Genomic DNA, 24,980 nt, shown 5'->3' with positions numbered 1-24,980 from the left:
GTTGGGGTTGGGTTGCATTTTAAATAAGGCTCAGGCCACCTCTGCTTACAGTCTGTTATTCCACGTGCCTCTTCTGAGGTTTTAATTGAGAGCCTGGCAGATCTGTCTCCTCAGCCCTGAAACATGGGAGTTCAGTTCCTTCCTTCAGAAGATTTGAGCTCCATGAAACCTCAAGTCTTTTTCATGGAACACTTCCCCTTAAGCAGGATTTAGTCTTGTCAGCAGCGTTGGAGATCAGGTATTTACTTCTCAGAGGAAAGAATTCAACACAAGATAGAAAAGGCAAAGTTTTTTTTTTTTTTTTTAAATATATTTTTATTGATTTCAGAGAGGAAGAAATATCCATGATGAGACAGAATCATGGACCAGCTGCCTCCTGCAAGTCCACCACTGGGAATCAAGTCCACAACCCGGGCATGTGCCCTTGACTGGAATGGAACCTGGGATCTTTCAGTTCGCAGGCCGGCCCTCTATCCACTGAGCCAAACTGGCTAGGGCGAAAAGGCAAAGTTTAATTTGAAGTGAAAGTACACCTAAGGGACTCTTGGATGGGCAACTCCAGCTAGGTTCCAGTGCCCCAGAATGGGCCTAGTTCCAGGCTTTTTATCTTATGCTTGCCTCTTCCTTTTTCTGCCTTAATCTTATTGTACCATCACCTCTTAGTTGAGGGGCTGGAATTTGTTCGCAGGTGATTTTGCAAGATTTGCCCTCTTGGTGCCCTCCTTCCTGTTTTTGTCTAAATTTGATGGCTGTTTTTAGCTTTCTGTCCCTCCTTCCCCATTTACTTAAGCAAGGTCTTTGATCAGTTTGCCCTGCTCTTATCTATCTAACTGCCTACTCTAACATTCCCCGCTCAAGAGTTTGACACCCACTTCATGGGGGGATTATGGACGTAGACAATCATCTGGCTACTTCCTGCTGACAAATGGGCGAAGTTGGGATTGGGTCTCATTCTCTTGCTATCTGTCAGGGCAAAGCGTAAGGTTCTTGGAACCGTTGGCCAGCTTGATCAGGATGTTGAGCTATTTCTGCGGGGGTGTTTGGAAAGGTTGAAAACACCAATGAACGTTATCTGAGGTGGAATTGCTGTAATCTGGAAGAGACAAATTTTACAAGTAGGTTAAATGAACAGGGGCCAAATAGTAGTATCCCTAGTACGATAAGGAGAGGGATTATAAGGGGTCCAAGGAGAGACCATACCAATTTTTCCAATTCTAAGCAAGTGAGGTTGCCAGTTAGGATTCTCTTAGATTCTTTACCCAGGTTGCGTGGTTTAGAATCTCACGTATTCTTGTTTCTACTTTAGCGGAGTTATTGATGTAGGTGCAACATGTAGTATTTCGAATAGCACAGACTCCTCCTTCTGCAGCTGAAAGATAGTCCAGGGCAATACGACTGTCTAAGCCTATATTTGTTAATGAGTTGAGGGACTGTTGTAGTTCATGGAGGGCTCCCCCTGTTTCACTTGAGAGCTTTTCTAATTCAGTTGTGAGATTAGGAAGGATGAATTCATGTTCCATGTATCCTGCCCAGGGGACAAGGGAAGTAAGGGACTTTCTTTTCCAAGTTAAGGGGTTGTCTAGGAGTCTCCGCTTATGCTGGGAAGGTGTTGATGTTTCGTTGTAGACAGCCAGGCTAGGAGTTATATATCCTAAGGTGCACATTCCATAAATGAGATAGGGATTTAGGCATGAAGTGGCCATGTATCCTGTGGGGGTGGTGTGAACTGAACCAATGCCTGCCGTCCTATTCATGGAATATGCGCATATGTAAACCATTCCCTCAGGAGCACAGACTGTGTTGGAGGTGCTAGTTAAAACCATAGGAACAATGGTGCTACATGAGGAAATATTTGCCGGCCACAACATGGAATAATATAAGGCTCTAAGTTTGCATAGAGCAGTCTTAGTTTTGTTGCAGACAGGAAACTCTTTTCCCGGACGAGCAGGCTTATGTTTCGATGTTGCAGTATATAGGCAGATAGATGGAGAGGTAGTTATGTTAACCAGAGTGAAAAGGGTGGCATATGTACTTGGTTTGGAAATATACGCTAGCTCTGAGCGCCAGGTTTCATTACCGAATTTGTTCTCTGGCTTAGCTAAATATTGTGTGGGGCCTATAGCTCGTGGGTGCTTGTGACAGACCCAGCAATTAGTGATGTTTCCCGACGCTATAGCCTTGGTAATCCTAATAAGTGAGTTTTGGTCCCATGGTTGTGGTTCTGGTTTTAGAACGGTGTTTATTGTGCCTAGTCCTAAAGGGACTTGTGAAGCCAGGAATAGGAATAGAAGGAAATAATTCATTGTGTAAAACTGTAGAAAAGGTCTAAGCAAGCCTCGGAGTGGCGGGTAGTGCACAAATAAGTAAGCAGCCGAGAAGAGTTTTAGAAAGGACTATTGATCTAATAAAGAGTAATTCTGAGAAGGGTTTTTACAGGGAGGATGGAGGAATTGTAAGACAGCAGAGGAGTAGAAGGCCAAACCAAAAGAATATTAAAAAATTTATAAATAATAACAAAAATTGAGAAGTAAACTTATCTGAGGGTTGTCTTTTTCTTGAACAAAGTTTTCAATTGGTTCGCATTCCCACGTCTTGCTTGATTTCTCAGGCTCAGATGGGTTAGTAGAGTTGCAAAAGGCTTTACTTGTGGTTAGTAGAGTTGTAATAAGCTTTACTCATGTGTGATGTATCCAACTAGAGATGACAGCAACGTTGACTGCTGTGGAAGTGGAGAACAGGACAGTAAAAGGCCCTTCCCATAGGGGTGTTAATTGCAATCCTGGAGTTCCTTCTTTCCAGGTTTTAATGTATATCTGTGATCCTGGCAGATATAAAGATTGGGAGCCCCTGGAGTTCTGTTCAGACCCTGGAGTTCTTTTTTTTTTTTTTTTTAAATATATTTTATTGATTTTTTACAGAGAGGAAGGGAGAGAGATAGAGAGTTAGAAACATCAATCAGCTGCCTCCTGCACATCTCCCACTGGGGATGTGCCCGCAACCCAGGTACATGCCCTTGACCGGAATCGAACCTGGGACCCTTCAGTCCGCAGGCCGACGCTCCATCCACTGAGCCAAACCGGCTTCGGCTGGAGTTCTTCTTTATCCAAAATATTATATTGCTTGTTGAAACTTAGCTATGGAGGTGACATATGGTAGGAGTTTGGTGGATTCAGGATCTGTTATAAGTAGAGTATAGAAATGGCCGTCCATGTAATGATCCAAAGGTGTTTAACTGTAATTGAGTTGTGGGGACAGTTTCAATTTGGAGGAGGGCTATAGGTAGTAAATCTAAACATTTAAGGGCAGTTTCTTGGCAAAGTTTGCCAAGAGTTTTCTTTATTGTTTGATTTGCCTACCTTTCTGGAGGACTGTGGCCTCCAAGCAGAGTGAAGATGCTATTTATTCCTAGGGCTTTGCTAACTAATCATGTGACCTGCAAAGTAAATCCAGGTTCATTATCACTTTGTAGAGATTGAGGGAGTCCAAACTGAGGAATTGTATTTTCTTCTTTTAAGAGTATTTCTGCTACCTCTTGTGCTTTCTCAGTCCTGGTGGGATAGGTCTCAATCCACCCAGTGAAAATATCTATGAAGATTAGTAGGCATTTATAGTCTTGACATGGAGATAGTTGAGTAAAATCTATTTGCCAATCTTGCCCTGGATAGTTGCTCCTTCTCTGTATAAGTTGGACTAGTACAGGTGGAGATTTAGATCATTGGGGGTTATTTTAGGCACATAAGGCACAAGCCTGGCAGACCTGTCAAACTGTTTTGTGTAAGCCCTTACTGGCAAAAAGTTTTTTGCATATCAGGACCATATTCTCTCCCCCTGGCTGACAAGAGTCATGGAGGGCGAGAGGACATGGACTCCTTCTGATTTGAACCATGCCATTGGTCCTTTGATGTGCCTGTGTTGCGATGCCCATTCTATTTCTTTTTGGGTATATTTAGGGATTGGCAATTCTTTAGGTAAGGGTGAAATTAATGCTCCTAATTATATATCCATAGACGTGGTGGCTGCTTTTGCAGCTTTATCAGCATATTTGTTTCCTTGAGTTATTTCGTCCTGACCTTTTTGGTGTCCCTTGCAGTGTATAACTGCTGTTTCTTTAGGTAAATGATCTGCCTGTAGCATTCTCACATGTATCTGAGTCTACAGAAGACTTCACTCTTTTTTCTACTTAGATCTTGAAAACATTTAGAGTTTATTTTTATTTTTGGTATGAGATAGGGGAATGTAACTAGATTATTTTGCATGTATGACAGATTGTTGGCTCTGGTCCTCCCTTCATCCACACCCCTTTCCATGCTACTCTACAGTTTCCCCAAGTAAGAAAGCTCAATGTATCCCCATCTCCCACCCTTGACTTTTGGGCTTGGCCATGGAACTTGTGGATGTTGGCATGTAATGCAGGCAAGGCTTGCCTCTATTTAAAATGTTTTTATTGATTTCAGAGAGAAGATGAGAGAGGGAGAGAGAGAGAGTAACATCGATGAGAGAGAAACATCCATCAGCTGCCTCCTGCATGCCCCCTATTGGGAGTGGAGCCCTCAACCCGGGCATGTGCCTTGACTGGGTATCAAACCAGCAGGGGACGGCACAGAACCAACTGAGCCACACCAGCCAGGGAAGGCTTATCTCTTGTACCTCTGCCATTGCCATAAAAAGAATATACTCTGACCAGCCTGCTAATATAAGAAGAAGAGAGATGCATGGTACAGAGTCATCTGAGTGACTATAAACCTGTAACTCAACATAGAATCAAGCAGCTGAGCCACCACGATAGGTCATCTGGCCCTCAAGTGTGTGAATAAGCCCAGCTGGGATTGCAATGCTCCAGCCAAACTGCAGAAGTATGAGCACCTTATAAAGATGAAATGAGAAATATGTTTAAAGGCGCAGTAACTAACATAACTAGAGCCCATGAAAAACTGAAAATAAAGTATTCAAACTTTTTACAAATTTTGGCATAGTCAAGTACACTAGATCTTAAACATGACTGTGCTTACCAAAAATAGGCTACTCTTGAAAATTCAACCCCCACCCCCACAGCCCACCACCACACTCTGTCACGTATATTCTGTTCTGGTAGAGATTAACACCAGGTATCCTTATTTTTCCTGAATAACTTTACACAGTTGTTAAAAAAAACTTGGATATTTGGTCAGAATAAAACTGGGAAAGATTCCTAAGTTGTATATATAGTTCCTTAAATTAAGTAAAGTTTTGCAATAGGAAACAATCCATCTTTTCCCAGCGGAATTATTACTAATGCAATACTTTTTTTGGGGGGAGGGAGGTACTCAGAGACTGAAGTTATAACATTGCTTCTTTAAAAAAAAAAAGTATATATATATATGTATACTTTTTTTTTTTTTTTACAGAGAGGAAGGGAGAGGGAGAGAGAGTTAGAAACACAGATGAGAGAGAAACATCGATGAGCTGCCTCCTGCACACCCCCTACTGGGGATGTGCCCGCAACCAACGTACATGCCCCTGACAGGAATCGAACCCGGGACCCTTGAGTCCGCAGGACGACGCTCTATCCACTGAGCCAAACGGGTCAGGGCACTACTTCTTAATCTTATAAACATTACTTATCCCCAGTCACTCAGGCATAACATAAATATTTATTAAGCGCATACATGCCTGTGTCTTATCAGGCTTGTGGAAGACACTTGCCCTCATGAAATCTACAGCTAACGGGAAAGCAGAGAATAATTTATGAAGGACACTTTTAACTAGGAATAAGCACAATTATTTCCCCCCCTCAAACTGCGGCCTATTTTGTAACTCTCCAGACACGTTTCTACTCCAGGTGTAAGCTGTTAACTCTCAGCATCCCCAGGGGAATTCTCATGGGAAGCCCCGGGGACCCATTCATTTTCTTCCCTACCTCCTTCCGCCTTCTCCAGCTCTCCTTCCTCCACGACTTTCAAACACGTAACACTTAACACGCAGACCAACTCCAGGCCCCAGCCTCTCTACGCTCTCTGCACTGGGGGTCCCCAGTCCCGCTGCGCTCCAGGCCCCAGCAGTCAAACCTTCCCGCCGCCGCGCGGGAACCCACCGGAAGTTCTTACCCGGAAGCCCCTGGAGCCCGCGCCTCGTCGATTTCGTTCCCGGAGACTCGTAGCGGAGAGGGTCCTGCAGTGCATTCTGGGAAGGTGGCCGGCTCTCAGCTTCGTTTCCGGCGGAGGAGCGGCGGCCGGTTTCCCGACAGCCCGCAGGGGCGCCGCGTTCCCCAGGTGGCCGCCTCCCCGCGGAGGCGCTCGGGCTGCCTCGCTCGGCTTCTGGCTCGCGCGGGGGTCCTCCCGCCGCGTCCCCAGCCGCCAGCATGTCCGGGGTGCGCGCTGTGCGGATCAGCATCGAGTCGGCCTGCGAGAAGCAGGTCCAGGAGGTGGGCCTGGATGGCACGGAGACCTACCTGCAGCCGCTGTCCATGTCCCAGAACCTGGCGCGTCTGGCGCAGCGGATCGACTTCAGCCAGGGCTCGGGCTCCGAGGAGGAGGAGGCCGGGGGCGCCGAGGGCGATGCGCAGGACTGGGCGGGCGCCGGGGCCAGCGCGGACCAGGACGACGAGGAAGGTAAGGCCCGGGGCTGCCGCTCGCGTCCGCCGGTCTGTCCGGGCGTCCTGCTCCCCGCCCGGGAAATGCCACTCTGCCTCTTCTGTGCTTCGTGAGATGCTGGGTGTCTTTGTGAAAGTCAGAGGTTTGTATGAAAGTAACGCCCGCGAAGAACAGTCACTGTGCTCTTTTTCGTTTTGTTTTTGTTAATCCTCACCCGAGGATATTTTATCCATGGATTTTTAGAGACTGGAAAGGAGAGGGAGAGACACACAGAGAGAAACATCGATGTGAGAGAGAGACAATCAATTGGTTGCCTCCCGCAGGCGCCCCAGGATTGAGCCTGCAACCGAGGCGCCTGCCCTTGACCGGAATCGAACCCGCGACCCTTCAGTCCACAGGCGGATGCTCTAACCATTGCCAGGGCTCCTTTTTTTTTTTTAATAGCTGGACAATTTAGGGTTTTGTTTTACTATCAGTACTCCGTATCTTTCTGCAAGTTTCCTTGAGTTGGAGCGTTTGAGACCTGTTACTGGTGCAGTTTTTACGTTTTTAATCGAGCTGCTGTCACTTGGCACACTCTGGTTAAGATGTTTCTCAGTGCAGTGTGAATGTTGATAGTAACACCTGTATTGATTGGGGCATGAGATAAAGGTGTAAGTGGTAGACAGCGGCTAAGTCTAGTCGGCCAGGATAAGCATTTGGCTTTTATCAGAAGGGCAAAATGGAAGCTTTGGAAGGATTTTAAGTAGACAGATGATTTTGATTAAAAAGATTACTCAGGATGCTATGTAGTAAATGGAAAACAAAACTGGAAGGAGGGAGGCCAGCTAGAGAATTATAGGAAAAATATGAGTGTTTTGGGGCTCTCATTCTTGTCAAGGATAAAAAATATCCACAATTCTTGTTATAGTTGTAGGCAACAGGAGTAGTCATAAACAACGTGAAAAGATAGGTGATGGACTGGGAAAAATATTGGCACCCAGTGGTTAATATCCCTCATATTCAGAGCCCCTTCAACCTGCAAAGGAAAAGACAAATCACGGGAAAAATAAGCCAAAGATATGAACAGTCAGCTCACAGAGGAAAGACCTCAGATCTCTCTAGTAGGGAGAGGCAAGTTAAAACATCATTAAGATACTATTTTCATGCATAAGATTAGCAGAAATTTAAAAGATTGTTAATATCCAGGGTTTGGAATGTGAATTGATAGAGCCTTTTTGGGAAACAATTTGGCAGTTCTATATGTTTCAGAATTTTTAAAAATAATTCTTTTTTATTTTATTTTTTAATGTATCTTTATTGTTGATAGTATTACAGATATCTCCCATTTACTTCTCTATCCCCTGCTCCCAACCCTCACTCATCTCCCCTCCCCCCCCCATCTTCACCACCCTATTGGCCATGTCCATGGGCGATGCATATATGTATATAAGTTCTTTGGTTTATCTCTTCCCATCCCCCAATCCCACATCCAAGTATGTCAGTATGTTCCATGTCTCCCTGCTTCGGGTTCCTACTCAATTCATTTTGTTCATTAGATTCCACAAATAAGTGAGTTCATGTGATATTTCTCTTTCTCAGTTCGGCTTATTAGCATATTTTCCAGGCCCATCCATGCTGTCCCAAAGGATAAGAGATCCCTCTGTTTTACAGCTGAATATTATTCCATAGTGTAAATGTCCTACAGCTTTTCTATCCTTTCATCTACTGATGGGCACTTCGGCTGTTTCCAAATCTTAGCTATTGTAAATAATGCTGCTATGAATATAAGGTGCATATATTCTTTCTGATTGGTGTTTTGGGGTTTTTAGGATGTATTCCCAGAAGTGGGATCGCTGGGTCAAACGGAAGTTCCATTTTTAATTTTTTTTGAGGAAACTCCATACTGTTTTCTGTAGTGGCTGCACCAGTCTGCATTCCCACCAGTATTAAACTAGTGTTCCCTTTTCTCCACATCCTCACCAGCACTTGTTTGTTGATTTTTTTGATGATAGCCATTCTGATAGGTATGAGGTGATAGTTAATTGTGGGTTTTTGTTTGTTTGTTTTGTTAATCCTCACCTGAGGATATTTTTCCCATTGATTTTTAGAGAGAGTGGAAGGGAGGGGAAGAGTCAGAGAGAGAGAAACATCAATGTAAGAGAGACACATCCATTGGTTGCCTTCTGCTCATGCCCGACCAGGGCCAGGGATCAAACCTACAAACTTTGACCTGGAATTGAACCCAGGACCCTTCAGTCCACAGGCCAATGCTCTATCCATTGAGCAAAACTGTCCAGGGCTCTCATTGTGGTTTTAATTTGCATTTCTCTGATGATTATATGTGTCAGAATTTTTAAATATGCATCTCTTTTGACCCACTAATATTTTGGCTAAAATTTAACCCACATAAAACATAGTGCATGTACACAAATGTGTATTCAAGATGTTTACCGCTGCTAGCATTGTTGGATCTAATCTACCTGTCCATTAAATAGGAATGGTTAAACTTATTGTATAGCCATGCTTTAGAATATCATGCTGTGATAAAAGAATGAAGTAAATCTGTATGTGCTGATATGGAAGTGTCTCTAAAACAAATAAGTAGGGGTGGGGCGGGGGAAGCAAGTAATAGAAATATAGGAGTATCTGTATACAGAAAAGGCTAATATGCTATGTGTCCCTCCTACCATCCAACTGGTCACTATGACGCGCACTGACCACCAGGAGGCAGATGCTCAACGCAGGAGCTGCCAAGCTGCAGTGACTTGGCAGCAGCAGTTCTCGGGTGAGGCACCCCAAAACCAGAGAGGAAGGAGCTGGAGATTCCTTGCGGTGCTGCGTGACTCTACCTTCGGCCTTGGCTTATATTGTTGCTGGGGCACTGTCGGCCTAAATCTGGTTCACTGCACACTTGTGTTTGCTTTCCACACCCTGTGCGGCAGTAACTTTGCAGAGTGCCCTCTTGCACTCCAGGACTCCTTGCGGGATGTTGAGAGCCGGTTTCGGCCCGATCCCCGCCAGCAAGGCCGAGGGACCCCACCTGCTGGAGGGACCCCACTCACTCCTCAGATGCTGGGGAGGGACCGCAGGAGGTTGGCTCCAGGGCGTGTCAGGTCCACCTCTCCCATTCCTGCCCCGCCAGCTACCTTCTAATTAATTTCCTTTCAATGTGCAGGAACCCATGCACCAGATCACTAGTATGTATATAAATACACAGAAAAACATGTGGACCGGTACATCCAACTGCTAATAATGATTACCTTTCAGGGAGGGAGAACATTAGGGTGGGGAATAAAGGAAAATTTTCACTTTTTTTAAAAAAAAATATATATTATTTTTTTAAAAAATATATTTTATTGATTTTTTTACAGAGAGGAAGGGAGAGAGATAGAGAGTTAGAAACATCGATGAGAGAGAAACATCGATCAGCTGCCTCCTGCACATCTCCTACTGGGGATATGCCCGCAACCCAGGTACATGCCCTTGACCGGAATCGAACCTGGGACCTTTCAGTCCGCAGGCCGACGCTCTATCCACTGAGCCAAACCGGTTTTGGCAAATTTTCACTTTTTACACTGTAGCTGTCTATTGTTTGAACTGCATACAATAAGCATGTGTTCATGAAGTTTAATTTTAAAAATGATTAAGAAGCTGGAAGATATGGTAATAGTGCATAATATCTGAATGCTACAATTATAGGCCATTTTTATTTTTTATTTTCCTGTATTTTGGAAATTCTCTATAATTCCTTATTCACATTTTAAAAGCTGGAAGAAAAGGTTATTTAAAAGGCCTGCATAAATTTAAAAAGATATCTGAATGCCTATCTATCATGTTGTAATGTTAGATTTAACCTATGGATATTAGGTATCATTTGTTTTGCCATTGTAGGAATACTAACTTAAATGTTAAAGATTCACGAAAGGGTAGAGGGCATAGGATAAAAGAGGATACAATTTTGAAATAAAATTTATTATTTCTTCTTTTAGAACTTTAAAACCTCTGAATGGGCTTCCTGGCTTCTATTCATTATAACTAATATTCGTGTGTTCCTTTTTTTCTTTTTCTTTTCAGGGTTGGTAAAATTTCAGCCTTCCCTTTGGCCTTGGGACTCAGTGAGGAACAATTTGAGAGGTGCCCTGACAGAGATGTGCGTTCTCTATGATGTTCTCAGTATCGTGAGGGATAAAAAATTTATGACTCTAGATCCTGTTTCTCAGGACGGACTTCCTCCAAAGCAGGTATTTGTGGGCTTTAGCTGGATAATGGTACCATTTTGTTAAATCCCAGGATCACTTTTTAGGTTGTGTGCCTACTGTTCCCTTTTCCTTTCATGCAAAATTAAGTCAAGGTGAAGATTTAAAGACTAACTGGCTCAAAACAAAGTCATAAAAGTGTATATCCTTTATACTGGTATATTATTTTATTAATATTCCTGTGACCCTTGGAAGAGTTAAGTCTCATTAACAATATAATACTTCAAAGTTTCCCAAATCTTAACAAAGTCTTACAGCCTGCATCGTTAGTCTACAATGTATTAAATAAAATGTTATGACAGAATGGCTTTGGGGTCAGATGGACTTGGGTTCAAATCCTGCCTCTGCCCTCACTAGCCCTGTGACCTTGAGTAAGTTATTTTCTCAGTTTTTCTTTCTAATCCCTCCCCTCATTTTTAGGGCCTTGTTAGAAAAATTAGAAAAGCCGAATTAATGGAGGATATTGAAAGCAAGGATATTGAGATCTGATGAGTATATTCACGGTTTGAGCATTAGAAGATAAAAGGGATGCGGAAAAAGGGTGAATTGGTGAATGAAGAGTCTGAAATCAGGGAGGTCAGCTGAGAAGATTTTTAAAAGGAAAGCAAGCATCAGGACCGTGACCAAGTTAGTGGTGTGGAGAGGAAATAATGGTTGTAAGAATCTATTTGTAAATAAAATTAAGTGAATTACTTAATTACTCATGTGGAAATAGTTTCAGAATCTAGAAACATTGCTTTGGAAGACTTCTTAGAAATCATTAAATCTGCTTCCTTCATCTTTCAGAGAGAAAACTAAGCCCAGAGAGATCAGTGATGTGTTCAGATTGCAGTAAAACCAGTGGTTAGAGAGCCAAGCTGAGACCTCCAGCACCTCATTCATAGCCCACTGCCTTTTCCACCTCTGTGCTTCTCCCAGAAAGGAGTCGCAGGAGTTTCTTGAGCTCTTCAGGAACTTAGAATTAGGTCCTCTAACATGATCAAAGGATTATTGTGGCATTGCTGTGAAACTTTATGATTTTGACTCTTACATAGCCAGAAAACTTTCTCTTTGGAAGTATGTGTGGTTAATGTACAAATTGGTGGTGACTATTGATATTTATGTATGTATATACAACACATAGATTTTGATTTCTCATCAGTTTTCCAAAAATTAGCATTCAGTGAAATACATTTAATATTAATGCTGCTTGGTTTCAATATTCATTTGAAAGGCACTTAGGTAGCTCACTGTAATATAAGATAATTTTACAGCTGTAGTCAGTGGAGTCATTCATTTATTCATTAAATAAAATGTAATGAGCCAGGCATTGTTCTAGGGCCTGTGGATATAATGGTTTCTGCCATCATATAGGTTACAATTCAAGTAGGGATTATAGACCTTAATCAGAAGTTTAATAAGTGCCACAGAAGAGTATACACGTGAGTGAGGAGTGTCAAGACAGGAAAGGAACGGCATACACAAGAGGGAGGGAGCCTACCGGGGCTGGGCAGAGTGATGCAGGGGTCAGTTCAGATGAGTAGCCCACTGTGCAGTTTTTGGTTTAACGTAAGTCTTTATTTGCGTTGACCAAAGAAATGGGTTAAGGTTATATTACTATGTGTATTTTCCCCCTCTTTGCTTTAATTTAGGAATCTCTTTAGTAGGTGTGTTGTTACTGAGAAAATGCGTAATTTTCAAATCATTTAAAAATAATACAGAATTACACTTTTGGATTGTTTTTGGTAGAATCCTCAGACGTTACAGTTGATATCTAAAAAGAAGTCACTTGCTGGAGCAGCACAAATCCTATTGAAGGGTGCAGAAAGACTGACTAAATCAGTTACCGAAAATCAAGAAAATAAGCTACAAAGAGACTTCAACTCTGAGCTTCTGAGATTAAGACAACACTGGAAACTGAGAAAAGTTGGAGATAAAATTCTTGGAGATCTCAGCTACAGAAGTGCAGGTATAGATTACTGTTAAAAACTGTGCTTTTAAACTAAAGTTTGTAAAAATAAGATACAGAATTGATTGTATTGTTACATATCCTATATAATAAAGAGCTAATATGCTAATTAGACCAAACAGCAGAAGGACCTTCTGGACGAAGCCAGAGCGGCAAGGGCCAGGGCTGCGAGGGCCAAGCCCCTTGCATGAATTTCGTGCATCGGACCTCTAGTTCTTCTATAATGTGTTGTGTCTCAGTTACATGTTACATATTAAAGTTTTAATTTCTGTAAATTTAGCCTGAAGAAGCTAAATTACTTTTATAGCCTTAGATAAATATATATAAACTAGAGGCCTGTTGCACAAGATTTGTGCACTAGGAAAGGGGGGATGTCCCTCAGCCTGGCCTGCACCCTTTCACAGTAGGGGGGGCCTTAAGGGGATGTCCAACTAACGGAGAGCAGGCCTAAGCAGACAGTCGGACATCCATAGCACTGTGATTATTGAGCTAATAATAGTAGAGATGAATATATGTTTTTTAATTTGTTTATTTGAGAGATATAGGAAGGGAGAGAGAGAGAGAGAGACATCAATTTGTCGTTTTCACTTATTTACGCCTTCATTGGTTGATTATTGTATGTTCCCTGGCAGATGATCGAACCCTCAACCCTGATACTCTAACTAACTGAGCTACTCGGCCAGGGCGAGTAGATCAGTATTTTAAAAGGATTAATTTGCCAGAGCAAGTCATCATTATTCTAAAATTAAAGGAAGGTAGATTGAGGTGGTCAAGTCAAATATTGGAGGACCTGTATGCCTCAGCATTGCTGTGAATTGGGAAATTTTGAATTCTGAAGGCAAAATCCCATTACAAAGATGAATTCAAGATGATAAGACATTTTTACATTTTATTAGGCAGTCTGTAGAAGCTGTACTTTCTAGCTGTGGGCATTGTAAGTTCTTTCCAACAAATAATTATGTGCAAGTACCTTATGCAATTTCTCTCTGTGGGACAGTCACACATGATTATAAAAGGATTTGATTACATTCGCTTCTAATTGCAAGAATATCTTGACCATCCTCCCTTGTTATAAAACAGCAATTACTTGTAATCACCCACTCTTTTTTTAAAAATATATTTTATTGATTTTTTACAGAGAGGAAGGGAGAGGGAGAGAGAGTTAGAAACATCAATGAGAGAGAAACATCAATCAGCTGTCTCTTGCACACCCCCTACTGGGGATGTGCCCGCAACCAAGGTACATGCCCTTGACCGGAATCGAACCTGGGACCTTTCAGTCTGCAGGCCGACGCTCTATCCACTGAGCCAAACTGGTTAGGGCTAATCACCCACTCTTGACATAATTCAGCAGTCAAAACAACTTACTGAAACTTTTGCACTGAACAAAAAAACATGAAAAAATCTAGTGTACGCACTGTCCTTTTGTCCTTCTCTTGCTGGATTTAGAACACTCCAGTTGCAGTCTGATTCTAGAGGCCGAGCTCCAAAAGTATTTAATCTCCAAGGAGTACATTCATTTTGCCCAGCCAGCGTGCCTCAGTGGTTAAGCATTGGTCTATGAACCAGGAGGTCATGATTTGATTCCCCGTTAGGGCACATGCCCAGATTTCGGGCTTGATTCCCAATAGGGAGCATGCAGGAGGCAGCCAATCAATGATTCTCTCTCATCATTGATGTTTCAGTCTCTCTCTCCCTCTCCCTTCCTCTCTGAAATCAATAAAAATATATATATTTTAAAAAGAAGTATAATCATTTTATCAAAATTCCATTGGAATAAAACAATTTGGATGAAGTTTGTATTATAATGATAGCATTAGACTACAGAGTGTTATTTTCTTAAGGTAAATAAAACTTTTCTCCTGCTTTCTTTCTTCCCTTTGCTCACCACCCCTTCCTCTTTACCCCTGAACACATGTTTTGGTGGGAACTTAATTTATGATTCAATGATGTGGATATGAAATATTACTTTATACTTAATAATGTATCTTAAATGTGTTCATTGCTTTTTAATGTCCTATTTTTAATACCCTACTAGGATCTCTCTTTCCCCATCATGGTACATTTGAGGTAATAAAGAATACAGATATTGACCTAGATAAGAAGATACCTGAAGATTACTGTCCTCTGGATGTTCAAATTCCTAGTGATTTAGAGGGATCTGCATATATCAAGGTATTTGTCAGAGTATTTTTTAAGTAATTTCTTATTAATAGCCCAGAGACTAATTTGCTAACATTTGTGTATGTGTTTTTATTGTCATTTAGGTTTCTATTCAAAAACAGGCTCCAGACATAGGTGATCTGGGCACGGTTAACCTCTTCAAACGGCCTTTGCCCAAATCCAAACCAGGTATAGTTATGTTCTATCCTCTAACTTTTAGTCTTAACTGAGCTTAAACATACAAATAAACTAAAGATAAATATAGATAGGAAATATAAGTATTTTGAAGTAAGAACAAGTAGAAATGTACTATTTATAATTTGTTAATTAACCATTAGTAAAGAGCTGTGTACTTTTTTTTTTTTTAAATATAGTTTATTGATTTTTTACAGAGAGGAAGGGAGAGAGATAGAGAGTTAGAAACATCAATGAGAGAGAAACATCGATCAGCTGCCTCTGCAACCCAGGTACATGCCCTTGACCGGAATCGAACCCGGGACCCCTCAGTCCGCAGGCCGATGCTCTATCCACCGAGCCAAACCGGTTTCGGCTGTGTACTCTTTTTTTTAAAGATTAAACTTATTTATCAGTTTTCTTTACGTAAAAGAAGTAATAATTTCTGTATTTTGGAAAGTATATGCTGTAATATAATGTTTCTGAACTTCTGTTGTATGTATTCAGATCACCATTTAAACTAGTTAATGCATAATATACTTAAATGATTTACATATGTATATGTCTTCTGTCTTTCAGGTTCCCCACATTGGCAGACAAAATTAGAAGCAGCACAAAATGTTCTCTTGTGTAAAGAAATTTTTGCACAGCTCTCTCGGGAAGCTGTTCAAATTAAATCACAGATCCCTCACATTGTGGTGAAAAACCAGATCATCTCTCAGCCCTTTCCAAGTATGAGCAGCCAACCCTTTCGAGATTTATAAATAGGACTTTGTGGTTTGGGGAACAGGATAAAGAGTTGTCAAAGGAACAGTAAGAGCAGATGGGTGGTGTGCTGTCCATAAGGGCAGCTGGGAAAGCATGCAACACAAGCCACACTACTGATTCTATGGCCTAAATAGTGGAACTCCAGATTTTAAACAGCGCGTGTTCAAACTTTGCACCAGCAAGGCCATTATTTAACCACAGTTGCTTTGAGGTGTCTCTGCTAATGCCATGTGTGAAAGACTTTTCAGGGATCCTGCCTTATTGTCTATCTGAGATGTCACTTAGAAAATGCTTAATTTATTAAGTACCCATATTTCTAAATTTGTGGAAATTAGATTTTAATTATATGTTTGAAAGGTAGTTAGATTTCCCCTGGTGATCAGTTTGTAGTTAGCTGGGCACTTGTTTTTTACATGAATTCTGAGGAGTATCTTCCTAGATCTGTCAAGGGAATGGGTTTTAGGAATGAAAATCTTCATCCTGGTTCCCTTCATCCTGGAAGCAGGGGAGAGTATTTCTCGCCTCGTTAGTAAGACCAGATACCAACTCTGTTGGGTTTCTTTTTTTTTTCTTTTCTTTTTTTTAGGTATCATTTTTTTAATTTAAAGGGAAGAAGAAACAAATTAATTAATATATAGCTTCTGTTCACCTGTCTTTAGCCACAGCTCAAGGTCAACAGAATTTGAATTGTTAAAATACATGGTAGTTTATTGCATTCATGAATAGTCATTTTGAAGCCTCCTCTTTAAGTTTAGAATGTATCTTTTGAGAATGGACTGTGGTTATACTTTATAAAGACAGGTTGTGCCTTTTCATAGTTTAGATTATTTATATCTGTTCTACTTCTTTTTATAAATAGGCTTGCAGTTATCTATTTCTTTGTGCCATTCCTCAAATGACAAGAAATCCCAAAAATTTGCTACAGAGAAGCAAAGTCCGGAGGACCACCTTTATGTCCTAGAGCATAATTTGCATCTACTGATTAGAGAGGTAATGAAATAAATACTTTTGTTTGCATTGTGGTGAGCATGTCCAGGGAAGTGACTACACACAAGCTCCCCCTGCCACTTCCTCATTGATCACATAACAATGACATTCACTGTCTGTGATGAGAAAGATTTTTGCTATATGCTTGGGGAATACAGAGATGATCAGAATACAGTCTCTGTTCCCTAGCATAGCTGCTAGTGGTAGAAAGATACCACATGTCGTATAGGGAGGTATAAGAAACGCATGTTAAAGGGCGCAGAGGGAAGAATGATTCTGATTGGGTGATCAGGAGAAATGACTTGCCAGAGCCTGTGAACAGGATACTCCTGCTGTCTCGGGACATGTGCCACTTATAGGCTATCTAAAACTGTGTTTCCAGAGTGCTGGTTCACAGTTTAGGCCAATTTCAAAAGAACCCATGAGAAACTTTTAATAGAAATATACATGCAGCCTCCCCTGCCTCATCCCTGCTCCTGGTTCAGTTGTTTGTGATGGTATGAGAATCAGTCTTCTTTCCAATGTCCACAGGTGGCTCTGTAGGAGCCAGGTTTGGGAGCCTCGAATTGAGGGTATAGTGAACTAACTAGTATTGATCGCATGTGTTCTATTGTGAGACCTACTGAAGAATACTTGGTCTTGTGCTTTAAAACTTCTAAAATAAAATAAAAAAAAAAAACAGCTTGAAAGGGACCCTTCTCTTTACAGACTTGCATTATGCATGGCCTCGGTGTTAGCATTTATCTGTGTGCCAAGACTGCCTATGTCAGGGGTGGGCAAACTTTTTGACTCGAGGGCCACAATGGGTTCTTAAACTGGACCGGAGGGCCGGAACAAAAGCATGGATGGAGTGTTTGTGTGAACTAATATAAATTCAAAGTAAACATCATTACATAAAAGGGTACGGTCTTTTTTTTTTTTAGTTTTATTCATTTCAAATGGGCCGGATCCGGCCCACGGGCTGTAGTTTGCCCACGGCTGGCCTATGTGGTTCAGATCCATTGCTTTCATGTTTCCAAATGTGAGCTCTTCTTTGACTAAGCATTGTGTAGTCATTAATATGTGGGTATTGATTGTCTATAACAACTGTTGTTACAGTTTCATAAACAGACCTTGAGTTCCGTCATGATGCCTCATCCAGCAAGTGCACCTTTCGGCCACAAGAGAATGAGACTTTCTGGTCCTCAAGCTTTTGATAAAAATGAAATCAATTCACTACAGTCCAGTGAAGGGCTTCTGGAAAAAATAATTAAACAAGCAAAGCATATTTTTCTGAGGAGTAGGTAAGGATGAGAGAAGTTATTGCGCGCACGTGTGCGTGTGTGTTTTGAAACCACAGCCTTTTTTCCTTTATTATTTATCTCATATGTGTTATTTTGGAAATGCTTTCATCTTTCTTCTCAGGGAAAGGAAGGTGGCAGCAGTGTGAGAGTTTATGATCATAAATGGTCCTGTAGGGTTTGGGGCAGACTCAGATCCATGGCCCATGTAACTTAGTATATTTTTTCTAACATGCTGAGGTTGTGGGCTCTATCCCCTTGATCCCCAGTAGGGGGCGTGCAGGGGGCAGCTGATTGATGTTTCTTTCCTTCCCTTCCTCTCTCTCTAAAATCAATAAAAACGTATTTTTAAAAAAAGTACAAAGGGAAGATTACTGGCTCTCGAGTTAGACTCCAGGTTTTGTACCCTGGCTCACAGCTCTAACCTTGTAGCACATTACCTAACATCGCTACACTGCTCTTTTTTCTTCTGAAAAATGGAGCTAATAATAGTACCTACTTCACAAGGTTGTTAGTAAGATTAAGTTACATAATTCATGAAAACACTTATAATATTTGCTACATAATTAGCTCTTGAAGAATCTTAGTTCTCATTCATTCCTATTTTATCTTTCCTGGAGTATAAGATTTTAATTGTGCAAAATGTTTTTCTAGCTTCTGATGCAAATGATTACAATTCCATTACAGCATGGGTATGTCCCAAGTCATTTGTTAGCAGAGATCAAGTATTAATATTTATGAACGATTATATTATTTTTAGAGCTGAGATTAGTACCCAACAAGTCTCCTCGCTGTGTTCTGATAAGATTTCCTGGGTGGGAGGAAGCAAGTGGAGTTAAAGGGAACGAGCCTGAGCATGAGAGTGGGCTGCAACGTGAGGCTGAGAACCAGCACTTCAGAGTGATGTGAAGGAGGGCTCCATGCAGCCGGCCTTGCTTTAAAGTCTGTGCTTTCAGACGGTGGTATTTTTAAAATGTCATCTGGTTTTCAAATCTTCATAAATTGATAAGTGGTTTGTAATCTTATTGTTTTATATGGTGGCTTTTACAAAATTTTTACTTCTTTTCTTTAAAAGGACTGCTGCAACCATTGATAGCTTAGCAAGTCGCATTGAGGACCCTCAGATACAGGCTCACTGGTCAAATATTAATGATGTTTATGAATCTAGTGTGAAAGTCTTAATCACGTCACAAGGTTATGAACAAATATGCAAGTAAGTGTCAAAAATAAGTTCTTCATTTGGAAGAAATAGGGCAAACTTTAATTAATAAAAATTATAATTTTATGTAGACAATTGCCAAAATGTTTTATTCCTAAATATTTACTGTAAAATAAAATGTGGTACCATCAAATGTGGGAATGTATAGTGCTACTTTTTCTGCATTTGTTCATCTAGATTATTTGACTTGGGGTAGTTTGGGTTTCTGGTACATGTCATGCGCTAGCAATTTGTACGTTGGTTTAGAAAAGTGTTGTGATCAGAGTGTTAGTTATTGTCTAGTTTATGAGGGTTTGTTTTTTTTGTTTGATCTAAACCAGGTTAATAGTGTTCATAATCTGACTTGTTTGCTGATTATTTCAGGAGAGGGTGAAGAGTTAACAAAACCTTTTCCCTTTCTATATGAAAATTTGACCTTTGGTTAATTCTCTAGCTCTAGTCCCCTAGTAACCTGATAAGGAAAATGAAAACTGTGTTACTAGGCAACATTGCTTATGGCAAAATGATTGATCTCACATTAAGAAATGGATTGGGACTGGGAGGAATTATCAGTACCCGACAGGAATGCCTGTGGATTTCCATGAATGGGGTGGCTTGTGAAACTGGGCAGTCAGTGTCTATTGTGAGGACCCTGGAAACATCCCTGTGGAGTTGTTACAAGTGAGCGTGGCTCCTGTTGCATCTGAGGTTTGTAAGTCAAGGCAGGTACTACACATACCCTGCGTGGACCTCACCTCGTTCAGCCAGGTGTGCCGCTGCTGCGCTGACAGCTGCATGTCCTGCTGCAAGGACTGCCACGAGAGGAGCAGCCGACGTTGGCCAGCTGGCAAGCACGGCTCCTCTCCTGTGCCCTTCGTAGACTGGTGCTCAGTGTGGCCTGTGGTGGTCTGCCTGACTCTATGGTTCAGTTGAACCTAAGAAAGCTCCCCACCCCCTGGGTGCTGGTGTAGGTTATCAAGTGTCTGCTATTTTCTTTTTCTATGATAAGGGTAAATGTTTGTGGCATTGACAGGGTAATTTGGAACATTTCTGAGTTTTAGTATATGTGTCTGTCAAGGTCCATTCAGCTGCAGTTGAACATTGGGGTTGAGCAGATCCGCGTGGTACACAGAGATGGGAGAGTAATCACGCTGTCGCACCAGGAGCAGGAGCTGCAGGACTTCCTTCTGTCTCAGGTGAGAGGTGCAGACTACAGGTCCTGAGTCCCTTCCTCCCATAACCACTTAAAGACCAGAGTGGGTAAGGGGCAATAGTAAATTATAAAAAGAAAACCATTTTTTCTGCCATCTTACTTCTAGTGCATATCTTACAATCTATTATTTAGTTGAAAATGTTGATAAATGTCCTAGATTTGTTTCCACTTAGTGTGTGTTGAAGAGAAAGGATCAGGCCTGAAACTGTCAAACTTTCTCATGTTTGCCCTCCAGGGCCACATGGTGGTGGAGAGGTATTAACCCAAGAAAACCAGAGAAAGCGAGATTAGGTCAAAGCCATAGTGACCATTAGCCATAATATTAAATGGAGTATTTAACCGTAAGCCGTATGAAAGCGTTCCCCATATTAAGGGGCAGTATGAAAGTGCTGGGGTCTAGGCCCAGCTCCACCACACACTTGCTCTGTGACACTGGACAAACTTCCAGACTTTTAACAAACGTAAAGTTACAACAGTATCTTCCTTACCTTCCTGGAATTGTGATGATCCAGATACTATATTTTCATATAAAATTCCAAAGAATTCTGATGCTCTCCATCCTCGAAGCAATAACATTAGGCACTGACTTGTGTCTTTGGTGCCAAGTAAATGAAATGCATTTGTGAGGAATGGCAACTCTTGGTGGATTACATCTAAAATGGCTTTGGCCAACTTAGGCACATGCGCAGAGATGTATTGGAGGGCTACTGGGTAGATCCCAGGATCAGTGGGGAGTCTAGAGACAAGGCTTGCAAATGGATAGGGAGCAGAGGAAGCTAGATGGTGAGACCCACAGCCAGGGCAGTGCCACTGCTGCCATCCTGACACTACTACTCCCGGCTGGTGGCAGAATGTACTCAAACTACCCCTGCGTCTCAGTCAGGGTCCTAACAGGCAACACGTGGCACACTCCGGGAGGGTTTATTTCTAAGGATCGATTTACAAAAGTGGGGGTACAGGAGAGCACCAGGGAAAGTGGTAGCCTGCTGCCAGTAGTAATCATGTAACCAGGCCAATGGGCCAAAGGGATAGAGGAGGGACAAGTAATAGGAACCCTACAGGGATAGTCACGTAGAACAGAGCACCTTGAGAAGATCAGCAGCCTTTTATCACTGGATACAACAAGCCTAGACAACCTCACAGGAAAGGTACCAGGAGAATAAATACCCTGACCGCACTCTCTTCCCTGCCATCCTTCCGGTCCTCATTACCTGGGTGGCTCCCATTATCTGAGCCCGAGCTGGAACCAGAGGACCTGGAAAGCTGTTAACGTAACCATACAGGCCAGGCTCCTGGGCAGAGTAGGCTGTAGTAGACTTGAAGGGTGAATGGAAGATACTCAGCACGCCCTGCTACCTTGAATGTTGCTCTACATGTAGTGATCCAGATGGGAGCATCCAGCTGGTCATGTGCCTGGCCTCAAGCTGCCAGTAGACAGGGAAAGAGAGCATCAGGCTATTTTAGCTTCTGCAGTGGAAGTGGGGTGGGGGTGGGTGGGGGTGGGGTCCTCTCCCTCCCCCCAGTAGTCACACACAGGAGGATTCCTCATTCATGACATAGGGTTTCTGTGCTAGGCAGTGAAAACGCCACCCAAAGTTTACAATCATAATGTCAGGTCACTGCAAAGTAAATGTCCATGCCGATGTTAATAAAGTGTCCTTTTTCATTCACAGATGTCGCAGCATCAGGTGCATGCAGTTCAGCAGCTAGCCAAGGTCATGGGCTGGCAAGTTCTGAGTTTCAGTAATCATGTGGGGCTTGGGCCCATAGAGAGCATTGGCAATGCCTCCGCTATAACAGTGGCCTCCCCGAGTGGTGACTATGCTATTTCAGGTATTTTTACTTCTTTGGCAGTTTGGCCTTAATTAGCTTTAATAGTTACATGTACCAAGAGTAATTTATCTCTGCAATGAGTGAGTTCATGTAGTAGTGGTACTGAACAGTATCTGATCATAGCTGTTTTTCAGAGCAACAGATTATAACTTCTCTTTCAGTAGTTATCAAAATTGTTTGCTTGCAGCAAACACGTTTTCCTGAGAGAACATCTGAAGACTGCCATCACCATTGTTACTCCTGCAGCTCGAAATCTTTAATGGAAAAGAGCTTTTTAAAAATGTACTGCTATAGATTTGGGAAGAATGGTATCTGATCCTAAAGATGGTAAAGGGACGGCTAAAAGAGGAATAGGTGTTTTATTAAGCACTTGCTGTGAGTCAGGCACTTTAACAAGCACTTACACTTATTATCTAGTTGACAATTATATTTGGAGTGCTTATGGTTTTCCGGACTTAACGCGATCTTTTTTAATACCTGCTCTAAATATTTGAAAGAGTGGGTAGTTACAAGTTTTTCCCCACAGGATCACAGCTTGTGTATCTGCAAGCCTGGTATTGCTAGATCTTTATTAATAAGAATTTCAAAATACTCTATTCTTCTTCCCTAAGTAATATTTAAAGCCTCATTAACCTAGAGTTCTTAATTCAAAATAATCTTTCTTTCATCCTTCCTTGTCCTGATTTGAACATTTGAGTTTCATTATATATTTGGTGCATACTAATAAACTCATTGAATGATTGGATTATTAAAGTTTTAGAAAGAATCAATTCTGAAAATATCCTATATAATAAAAAGCTAATATGCTAATTAGACTGGACAGTGGAATAACCTTCCAGAACGACCAGTGGACGGGGCCGCGAGGCAGCCAGGGCTGCCAGGGCCGAGCCCCTTGTACAAATTTCGTGCATCGGGCCTCTTGTATAGGACATTTGACTTTCCTAAGCCAAAATTCACCTTGCCACATTTTATAGTACATATGGCAGTTCATGAGTATTTATACCAGCCTACTATCCACAAATTAGTAAATTAGTTTTAAGCATATTGAAACTGAAAAGCACTTTTAAACAGAATTTTCAAGTTGGTAACAGACAAGCTTTTTGTAATCATGGTAGAATGTATGATCTACGTTTTCTATTTTGGAAAAATAGTGTATTGATATTTTGGTTATGCTCCACAGTGCGCAACGGCCCTGAAAGTGGCAGCAAGATTATGGTTCAGTTTCCACGTAACCAGTGTAAAGACCTCCCAAAAAGTGATGTTCTACAAGATAGCAAATGGAATCATCTGCGTGGCCCATTCAAAGAAGTTCAGTGGAATAAAATGGAGGGTCGAAACTTTGTGTATAAGATGGAGCTGCTTATGTCTGCTCTGAGCCCTTGTCTACTATAATTTTCTTCCAGAAGTTTCCAGAATTTTTTCCCAGGGAAGTTTCCAGAAACTTTGACATGAGGTATTTGCAGATCAAATACAAGCAAAAGGAAGAGAAATCTTCCAAAGAAGTACTGTTTTTAAAAAATGGTAATTGGCAAATGTTTACTTAGCACTTTGGAACCTTCACTTTATAAGTGACAAATGCTTTGTGGAAATTTATGTACAGTTAGTTATAGGGTATACAGTATGGGGAAATGTAAAATAATACTATTTTTATTCAGTTAACTTGAAATATTACTAACTTATGGGTTTGAATTTGCTTTTTAAAACATTCCTTTGATGTTGACACCAAATAAAACATATGGTTAAAAATTCCAGATACTTTCTGAATTTTAACAGCCTAAAGGAGTTGTGTCTTTAATCTAATGGTCTCAGTCCACAATTTGTTAAAAGAAAGATTGCTTAAGAATATTTCAACACTATGGCACAGCTTTCATACTGGAATTCACTAGACAGACCCTCTGCCTAAAGTGTAACAAAGTACATGCCAACCAAAGGAGCCTGCCCCCCCTTCCCTACCAAAGCTATTACACCGAGCACTGGTCTTCTAACGGGCCCCTTCCTCCAGAGGTCTTCTCTATGCATGCGCGGGTGTAAGGAATGGGCGCCATGAGGACTTTCTCAGCTTTGGGACTTTCTTTCTTGGATCCCTTTTTGTCCTCACTCCCTGCGAGAGGGCATGCTCCTGCCTCGCCCGGCCTCTGGGACTCCAGCCTTCACCCAGTGGCCCTGGATCGCTTCTTTCAGTTAAAGTCTGGCCCTGTCTTCTGCTATCAGTTCTCTGCTTTTTTCATAAGGCAAATACTAATGGGTTAATGGATTACATTTTACAAGTAACATGTGTGCTTTCTTGGAAATAGTGCCGCAAACCTCACTTGCCTGAGAAACTTCCCTTAAGAGATTTAGGCTAATGGGCCTTTTGGTACCACTATAAATAATATACAGATAGTGGTTTCTTTATGAGTACAGCTTTCAATTTTTAAAGGATACTCAATAATTTATAACATGACTTTTAAAAGTTACTTTTGAAAGTTCTTTGTATTTCTCCATCTTTTTTCCTTTTAAAAGAAAAATGGAGTTTGTCAGCCATAAAATACCATAACACCTCCATGTTTTGCTTTCTTTTTTCCCTTTCTGATCAAGGTACAGCTATCCATGGAAATTGAAATAGTTGG

At 41.5% G+C, this 24,980-nt stretch overlaps 2 protein-coding genes across 2 annotated transcripts; one reads left to right on the top strand and one right to left on the bottom strand.

The window, feature by feature from the left end:
* Positions 1 to 276: 276 nt before the first annotated feature.
* LOC132240664 (endogenous retrovirus group V member 1 Env polyprotein-like) lies at positions 277 to 3,053 on the bottom strand. The gene is made up of 2 exons (XM_059708137.1): positions 1,201 to 3,053; positions 277 to 1,093 (listed from the first exon to the last, which is right to left on the bottom strand). Exon 1 carries the CDS (start codon positions 2,301 to 2,303, stop codon positions 1,236 to 1,238), a length of 1,068 nt encoding a protein of 355 aa, XP_059564120.1. The 5' UTR covers positions 2,304 to 3,053; the 3' UTR covers positions 277 to 1,093; positions 1,201 to 1,235.
* A 3,284-nt stretch (positions 3,054 to 6,337) lies between these two features.
* On the top strand, positions 6,338 to 24,122 carry MED17 (mediator complex subunit 17). Its single transcript, XM_059708135.1, has 12 exons — positions 6,338 to 6,587; positions 10,626 to 10,792; positions 12,536 to 12,755; positions 14,794 to 14,930; positions 15,023 to 15,107; positions 15,672 to 15,824; positions 16,720 to 16,850; positions 17,946 to 18,130; positions 19,203 to 19,340; positions 20,404 to 20,521; positions 22,212 to 22,371; positions 23,552 to 24,122. Exons 1-12 carry the CDS (start codon positions 6,338 to 6,340, stop codon positions 23,761 to 23,763), a joined length of 1,956 nt encoding a protein of 651 aa, XP_059564118.1. The 3' UTR covers positions 23,764 to 24,122.
* The last annotated feature ends 858 nt before the right edge of the window (positions 24,123 to 24,980 follow it).

This window comes from Myotis daubentonii, chromosome 9 (genome assembly GCF_963259705.1).
Source record: "Myotis daubentonii chromosome 9, mMyoDau2.1, whole genome shotgun sequence".
NCBI lineage: Eukaryota > Metazoa > Chordata > Mammalia > Chiroptera > Vespertilionidae > Myotis > Myotis daubentonii.
This window is presented reverse-complemented; position numbering and strand designations above follow the sequence as displayed.

Excerpts from the sequence above, each read along its gene's own strand:
- LOC132240664 (XM_059708137.1), bottom strand. The coding sequence starts at position 2,303 with ATGAATTATTTCCTTCTATTCCTATTCCTGGCTTCACAAGTCCCTTTA.
- MED17 (XM_059708135.1), top strand. The coding sequence starts at position 6,338 with ATGTCCGGGGTGCGCGCTGTGCGGATCAGCATCGAGTCGGCCTGCGAG. Across the intron at positions 6,588-10,625 it reads GGACCAGGACGACGAGGAAG|GGTTGGTAAAATTTCAGCCT; the intron begins GTAAGGCCCGGG and ends TTTTCTTTTCAG. Across the intron at positions 18,131-19,202 it reads CATATTTTTCTGAGGAGTAG|GACTGCTGCAACCATTGATA; the intron begins GTAAGGATGAGA and ends TTTCTTTAAAAG.